The sequence below is a fragment of the Mercenaria mercenaria genome, chromosome 4, assembly GCF_021730395.1.
Source record: "Mercenaria mercenaria strain notata chromosome 4, MADL_Memer_1, whole genome shotgun sequence".
NCBI lineage: Eukaryota > Metazoa > Mollusca > Bivalvia > Venerida > Veneridae > Mercenaria > Mercenaria mercenaria.
In genome coordinates, this window is record NC_069364.1 from 42,630,923 (window position 1) to 42,639,909 (window position 8,987).

General features: G+C 33.3%; 1 protein-coding gene across 1 annotated transcript; it reads left to right on the forward strand.

The window, feature by feature from the left end:
• The first annotated feature begins 81 nt into the window (after positions 1-81).
• Positions 82-4,062, forward strand: LOC123552837 (uncharacterized). The gene is made up of 4 exons (XM_045342581.2): positions 82-439; positions 721-939; positions 2,329-2,634; positions 3,245-4,062. Exons 1-4 carry the CDS (start codon positions 82-84, stop codon positions 4,060-4,062), a joined length of 1,701 nt encoding a protein of 566 aa, XP_045198516.2.
• Positions 4,063-8,987: the final 4,925 nt, after the last annotated feature.

Genomic DNA, 8,987 nt, shown 5'->3' on the forward strand with positions numbered 1-8,987 from the left:
TATTACTATTTAAAATTTAAACTAAATGTTTGTAGAAATTGACAAATTTTATTTTGACAAATCAATCACTTTGCGGTGATGATGCAATATTGTTTGGATGCAAGACCAGAAGAAAGAACTTACAATCAACTAAATTCTAGAAGAATTGAATTACAAGAAATCCAGGATGATTATTCAAATTTTTCACGAAACATTCATGAACAGGTAGAGTCTGACACAGATCAAACTTTTCTCAAAGAACGTTACATTGAAAATGAAAAAGCTAGAATTATAGCCGAAGAAGTATCTGACGCATACTGGCCGGCAAATAGGAGAAAGGAATGCAAGCCAGCAATTCCTCGGCAACCAGAAGAATGTTGGGGACTGAAGTTACTGCTTGTCCGACTGTCGAAAGAACTAACAGAGTACGATTTGGAAACAATTAAGTTTCTGTTGATAGGTAAACAGATTGTTTTAATTGCTTTGAATAAGATAGGAATTACTTAATATCCTATATGACATTTTTACCAAATGAGTGAATGCTTTCAAATTTTTCATGTATCATCAAAGATCATAATATAACCCTAGAACTATTCGGAAACTGGTTTTATAATTTTATGATAATTTGGAAACAAGTAAATATCAATTCAATAACACATTTAATGGTTTACAAATAATATCATCTTTTTACAAACATTATATTCAGTAGTAACATATCCTTTACCTTTTCATTATTTAAAGGCAAGAATGATGGGGATAGCGCAGGATATCTTCAAAATGCATCACCTCTTAAAGTGTTTGACCTTTTACAAACGAGAAACTTCGTTACAAGTAAAGACTTGCTCTTTCTACAAACGATTCTGGCTGCACTAGGAAACGAATCGCTTATTGATATGGTTTACAAGTACGCCCAAAACACAGAAAATGTTTTGCACTTTGATCCACCGCTTAGATACACCGGTATGTTTATTTTAAACTGTTTATCAAGCAAGTATAATCGAAGTCATTACAACTGGACCTTTACCTGATAAATTATTAAGTTGTATATCATGTCGGATCAACATGACCACAAATATGATAATTTGATAACCTATTTCACACGAGTTTTAGTCAATGAAATGTAACTAAGTACAGAAAACTATAGACTAGCTCCTAGACTATGATATATATACTTTTGCAATTTTTGTTTTTAAAATTTTGAACATAGCCAGTCTATATCCTATGTCAAATATCATATTCTAATTCTAATGGCAAATCTTGACCGCAGCCTAGCTGATACAGGTCATTAGTTTACTGCCCCATGTTTATGTAGCTCATAGAAACCATCTGGTAGCAGGAAGTTTGCTACTTCAGTGGTCAGAACAGATTAAATATGTAAGAACTTCATGTTCGGTATTGTAAGAGGAGAAAAACATGGAAATTGTGAAAAGTGATGTTCTCAAAAGTGGAAAAATGAGCTAAATTCAATAAAGACAGGGTGTTGTACTTGTGCAGTAGCAGAGATTATTATTTTCTTGTTTGCCAATATTGCATGGATCTTACTTATTTAAATCTATTATAAAGCCATCAGTGTAGTAGTACTTAGCTACATCAAAGATTGCAAGTACATATTATATATATTATAAAATTAAAAGTCTTCTTCACTAACTTGATTAGTAGACAATTTCCAAGAAAAAATCGTTAATCACAAGCAGATTCATTAATAAAATTAAGGAAACATGCTTAAATGATTACAATATTTCTTAGAAATACATTTTGTATTATAAAATAAGTCTTTTTTATTCTAAGTTTGGTCCTAACTCTGACGAACGATTACCCATTGTCCAACTTTCAACAAAAATGCCATTATTTCACAATCATAATCTTTTTTAAATATCTTGAGTTAGATCTGTTTCATGAAAAACAACTATCCCTTCTTGTAAGAATATTTCTGAGAACAAATATCTGGATGAACTCTTACATGGGAAAGTCATAGCCATTTAAAATTCGTTAACGAAACATATCAGTGGTTAGCTACATAATTCTTAATCACTTGCATGATGCACTAAAACATCTAGGGGTATCTTAATAGCCTTAGGTGACAATCAGCTCTTACCATCAGTTCTCTGAGAAAATATCTAAAACTAGAATTGTCACTATAACATAAAATAAAAGAAAAAATAAAATACAAAAATTGAAATTTTGTGAAATCAGTCTAGTGGCTAGTTTAAGCAACCCACATGATAATATATCCAGCCCAAAAATAAATAAATAAATAAATAAATGATAATACGCAACCTTAAACAAATAGGTATAGATTCATGATACTCATAATGATTTCAATTTTTCTGTCAATATGGATATTTTCAGCAACTGGCGACCATCTTAGAGAAATCAACGTGAGAGGAGTTGATTTCCGTTGCTACTCCACCATTCAACTTGACATATTGTGCAACAGGATATTAAGAATAGCAGCAGTCTGCTCAAACCGCCGGCCAATTTCAACATCGTGCGAACAACTAAGGCTTTCTACATGTATATCTTGTTCCCGGGATAATACGTGCGGTAGCAGCGACGATTTGCTCGTATATGAAATCAATGAACCGTGTGAGCCATCACAAGAAACACATGTCAAGAACTCTAGAAGCAGGCATTACGTTCTTTTCTGTGACACTGGTGAGAATATTGCATTTTAAAGCTTTAAATAATATAATTTTATATTTTCATTTGGCGTGGCAAAAATAAAATTACTTTGATATACCTTGACATTAATTTTTTTTTAAAAAGAAATCCCAAAACGTACTTCCTTTCGAAGATTTATCAACTGAAACTCATTGATTTGGTTCGATACCTCCTTTGTGGGTTAAAAATCTTCTTGAGAGCTGACTTACGGAATACCGGTGGCTCTACCTCAGGTACCCACCCATGCCTGAAACAACTGAAACAATACTTGGAAGGGCGGAGGGGACAGGAGTATTCCTCCACCATAAAACGTTTCAAAAGTCTCCATTTGACCTAAAATGTGACTATGTGTCATTAAACCCAATAAGAAAACAAAAAAAAAAAAAAAACAAAAAAAAACAAACACAATTAAAAAAACAAAACAAAACAAAAAAAAAAACAAACAAAATGCAGACACACAATAACTGACTGTTGTCAATATGGAAAGTGGCGATAAAACAAACAATATAAACTTCTCAAAACGTTATTTTAAATAAGTGATAGTTTGTCACTTTTGAACAATTTTAGTTTACTATATAAATATATATTATACAATGTATTCCAGGAATACAAACTGATACAGAAATCGTTGACATACAGCATCGACACGCACTAGCAGAAGAAAACGAGCGTCTAAAACGACAACTGGCTGAAGCAAAACAGTACATACAAATGCAAGCAATGGACATTTCTGAAATGAAACACATGAAGAAATCGAAAAGTCTGGAAACAAACAATCTTCAGTTATATGATGATATGCCATCTCTTTTGACAAATATTCTTGAAACAACAGATGTAAGTGAAAGCGAAGAGTTTGATAGTTCCCATATGAACAAGCTGACAAAAGACAGAGAGTATGAATTGAATTCATTGAAAAAAGACAATGCCGTCCTAAACATGAGAGCTTCCGTATTATCAGAAGAATCCCAAAATCTTCTGTTTAAATATAACGAAGCCCAGTCTAAATATGAAGAAACTTTGTCGAAATATAATGAGGCCATCAAAGAGAATGGAGAGCTTAAGGTTGAAAAGTTAGACACAGAAATACAAATGACCATTTTGCAAAGGAACTTTGATGAGCTTAAAGCAAAGCTTGAAACACGAATAGAGGAAGAAAATTCGCTCATTATGGGTCTGAGAAATGAGCTGGAAATGACAACAGCAAGCTTGCTCAATGCACAAAATGATAAACGTTTGTATGAACTGACGAGATGTTTGGAGCAGATAGCATCAATGTCCATGACAGTGAAGAAAGTGTATGGCAACTTCCATCCGGCACACGAACATATTTCACCGGAGCAGGACGAACTTTTTAGAAAGTCTCTGTCAGGAAAAATTGGAAGAATTTATCCACAAATTTATTACACAACAAATAAAAGATGATGACTTTCGAATCAATGTAAGGCATACATCTATTACAAAATAAAAGGATATTTATTTTTATATGTGTATCAAATTTGTTTTATACAGAGGATATCAAATTGTGTATTGTCAGTACTGAATTGATTGAGATTTGTTAAATGTTTTCCTACATTAGATGAAGGTGTAGGTGTACGTGATAAATAGAATATATTTTCCACTGGGTTCAATAATACTGCACCGAAAATACACTAATTATACACTATTTATCAAATACTTAATTAACTGGAAGAAAATGAACGCCCAACCTTGGACAAATCAGAATAAAGTAACTTTGGAACTTATGATAATACTAGTAATAATTATTTCACATATCACTTTTTGATGAAGCTTAAAACTAAAGTTTACGATAACGCCAATTTTTATCGTAAAAATGCAAGCAAATTACTTGAATAAATGCAATTATTCACTAATTCCTTTCTTTTGCGACTTTTTAGAACAAAAATTGGCTCATTAATGAAACTACGCTACTGCATAATATTATTTCGATTTTCCTGTAATTCTCATATTTTACATGTATTTACAATAGATTTTTCAAAATATGTATAAAATTAAGAAATTTTAAAGCAGCATGCCTCCAGATTTAGGTAAAAAGTTGTCAAAATCTTGAAAATATCTTTTGTAGCTGATGATTGGAAAAATTGATTCTTTACGTTTAAGGAACTTATTATCTTCAGTAACACAATTTAATCAATAAAATATGTTGAAAACTCTCGCAGGCGTTAATCAAGCTACTTAAAGATGTAAAAAAGAAGAAAATTAACTTTATTTCACGGGGTTTATAGAAACCAGAATAGAAAATATATTTCTGATAATAGTACATCCTATTATTTATACTTTATATTCTTTCACGTTCATGTGTAGTTCTGTACTTGTGAGATGGTGTCTTTATATAAAAAGATACATCACTAAAATCATATAATTATGTCTCCCCCTCCCCCCCCCCCCCACTGGGGGAGACATATTATTTTTTCCCTGTCCGTCCGTCCGTCACACTTCATTTCCGATCAATAACTGGAGAACCATTTGACCTAGAAAATTCCGACTTGATAGAGTGGCAGGGCTTATGGAGTAGACGGCCCCTTTTGTTTTTGGGGTCGCTCTGTTAAAGGTCAATGTCACAGGGGCCTGAACATAGAAAACCATTTACGATCAATAACTTGAGAACCACTTGACCCAGAACTTCATAGGATGATTGGACATGCAGAGTAGACGACCCCTATTGATTTTGGGGTCACTCTATTAAAGGTCAAGGTCACAGGGGCCTGAATATAGAAAAACATTTTCGGTCAGTAACTTGAGAACCACTTGACCCAGAATGTTGAAACTTCATAGGATGACATGCAGACAAGATGACCCCCTATTGATTTTGGGGTCACTCTATTTAAGGTCAAGGTCGCAATGGACCGAACATGGAAATCCATTTCCGGTCAATAACGTAAGAAACATCTGACCTAGAACCTTCAAACTTCATACGGTGATAGGACTTATAGAGTAGATGATCTTACTGTTTTTGGGGTTACTCTATCAAAGGTCAAGGTCACAGGGGCCATCTGTCCGTCACACTTGATTTTTTTCGATCAATAACTGGAGAACCATTTGACCTACATCTTTCAAACTTCATAGGGTGATAGGCCTTACAGAGAAGATGACCCTATTATTTTTGTGGTTACTAGATCAAAGGTCAAGATCAAAGGGGCCTGAACATGGAAAACCGTTTCTGATCAATAACTTCAGAACCACTTGACCGAGAATGTTGAAACTTCGTAGGACGATTAAACATATAGAGTAGATGACGCCTATTGCTTTTCGGGTCACAAGATCACAGGGACCAGAACATGGAAAACGGTTTCCGTTCAACAACAACCATTTGATCCTGAACCTTCAAACTTCATAGGGTGATAGGACATAAAGAGTAGACGACCCTTATCGTTTTTGGGGTCACTTGAGCAAAGGTCAAAGTCACAGGGGCCTGAACATAGAAAACACTTTCCAATCAATAACTTGAAAACCATTTGACCCAGAATGTTGAAACTTAATAGGATGATTGAACATGCAGAGTAGATGACCCGTACTGATTTTGAGGTCACTCGATCAAAGGTGAATGTCACAGGGGCTTGAACATGGAAAACCGTTTCCAATTCATAACTTGAGAACCATTAGGCCCAATATGTTGAAACTTAGTTGGATGATTTGACATGCCAAGTAGATGATCCCTATTGCAGCCAACCACCAGTGTCTCTGACTTTGGCTCCTGTCCCCTATTGACTTCTTGCCTATACGATTATGCACTTTGGGAGACATGCGCTTTTCTACAAAAACATCTTCTAGTTATATAACTATTTTTTACTGGTAATAACCAAATAAATTTCATATTCAACTTTAGATCATGTGATTCCTTTATTTATTTATTATAAATGTCTTTACTTAGAAATTACCGAACCATATTTTTCATTACGTTTTATTTGTTAACTATTATATGTTTGATATGACTGTTTTCTGTTACATATTAAAGAGTTAAAAAGTTTAAATGTGGTCTGTTGGTTCTTACTATTTGCTTTCTCTTTAAATACTGTGTGGCGGCTGTAAAATGTCGCCCCGTATTGTTATAATTTCTGATCGTGGAGTACATTCAATTTAACTGAATTAGAATTCCGTTTAAGTCGGTGCAAGGGTGCGTGAGAGGTATTGCACATCTCATAACTTCTCATGCACAGATTAAACCAAACCGAGTTTGCTATCTTTTTGCTTGGTTGCGTTCTATGCTTACAAAGCATTTTCCTATGGATTTTGTTGGTAATGTTATTTTGGTATAATAATACAACTGTTGAGTTTTAAGTCACTAGATATGACGATATATTCGCCAGAAGAAGGCATTGCTTAGTAAAGTCTCAGTGAGAATTTGAGCTAGAAAAAGCATTGAAGAATTTTACTGTATGATAAAATCCGTTGTAACACACCATGTACTGAATACTGTTTCAAACACACCATCTGTTACATGTATATAAACAAACTAGACTAGCAAATGATAAAATGACAAACGAAGGATTAACGTACATTGGCAATCTACATGCTCATTTTGTATCCAAACAGAAATCTTGTAAAGGCATCATACGAGTAAATAATGAAATCTTTTCGTTTTGTGGCAATTGCTTCTTCTATTTCCACGAGTCATCTTTTCAACTGGAGTTCAGTTTAAGTTTATACAGTTAACAAACAATTTGTTCTATTGGCTTCGGGATTGCAGTGACACAATCAAATTTATTTGTATGTGGCTAGACTTACGTGGCCCTTGTTTTGTATTGCTAGGAATTCTGCTTTTACCGTTTACTATTTTACATATTTTGGATAGGACTTTATTACAAATGGACTTTATTATAAATTACATCTTAAATGTAAAACAAGACTTAAGTTCTTTCTTTTCTTATGTTTCTAATGACATGAAAAAATTCTATTATATAATAAGTTTTATAAGATATAATTAAAATAGTTCATATGTTACAATGAAATGATGTTTGATCACGCTGTAGTTTAGTGAAAGATAAAACACTGACCTCCAATGACGGAATTTCCCCTTGTTTCAATTTTCTACAAATATATTCATATATCTTGTGAATGATCTCTTTTTATATATCAATGGTAAACTACAGCTAAATATACAGTAAGATATCAGCCTAAGCGAGTAAATGGATATTAGAGTCCATACATATGTTTAAAATAATGTTAGCGTCCATACATACATGTAACAGAATTCTGTAATAAAATAAAATTTTTGTTATAATAATAAGAAGAAATCTTGAAACTTTTTTGTCATGACTGAGGATCCTTTAGAAGCATAGAATGCAACCAAGCAAACTAATAGCAGACTCGGTTTGATTGTTTGAGATGCAATGGAAAGTTAAATAACCTCTCACACTCCCTAGTCCCGACTGAAGTGGAATTATATCATATAGGTATTGAACGGACTCCATGATCCCAAAAGACTAGAAGACTTTAGCATAACCGTAAACAATAACCTGAAGATATTTTAAAGCCGCCACATAGCACTAATGATTGCGTTTGTGATAGTTTATATATCTAATAAGAATGCGCTTTGGAAAATAAAATGCAAACAAGCGAAATAATAGAGGCGGTGGGTCACATCTTTCTGTGATACAATTTGCAAACTAATAAAGTTATATGCACTGCTGGGATTATTTTAGATATGTCTTAATTTTACAGATAATTTCAACATATTACCAATAACATACTTATAGTTTTATAAGTACCATAAATTTTAACCGAACCATTTCCCAAAATTGGACATTTGAAATAAGATTTTTTTTTTGGTATTCCACAGTGTTATCACATATTAGCAAAGTCATTGTCAGTAATATGCTGTCAGCAGAACACGTGAATGTTTTCCAAGGCCTTGATCTAAACATTAGGTATCTACTGTGAATCACCATATATACACATGAATATAATGTACTTAACTGATAACTCATATAAGATATAATAATAAAAAGTCAGTTATCTTGGTTATCTTGGTTTTCCTAGTTTTCATTTATATAACTTTAAAATGATGAAGCAATAATATTTCCCGGATAGTTTCGTTATTCTAGTCACTTGTTTAATGTACGAAAACATTAGACTTTTTATCTGTCATTTTATATAATTATTATGTAGATAGGTGTTGGAACACCTTTTAAATCATAGCAGTTACCTCTCGTCCTATGACTGTAATTAATGACTACATGTGGGTCATGAAGTAGGAGGGTGATTTTTATATTGGGTTTAAGTTAGATTATAGGTAATACTGCGACTTTCCAGTTTTCGCAGTGCACGAAGCCCTCAAGTTTCACACCGTACAACCGACCTTCTGTAAGCCAGCTAGATGGTTTCCTCAC

What these genes read in the sequence shown, in the direction of transcription:
- LOC123552837 (XM_045342581.2), top strand. Translation starts at nt 82, where the DNA reads ATGCAATATTGTTTGGATGCAAGACCAGAAGAAAGAACTTACAATCAA. An exon ending in AATTAAGTTTCTGTTGATAG is followed by an intron (nt 440 to 720) that starts GTAAACAGATTG and finishes CATTATTTAAAG; the next exon opens with GCAAGAATGATGGGGATAGC. An exon ending in CGTTCTTTTCTGTGACACTG is followed by an intron (nt 2,635 to 3,244) that starts GTGAGAATATTG and finishes AATGTATTCCAG; the next exon opens with GAATACAAACTGATACAGAA.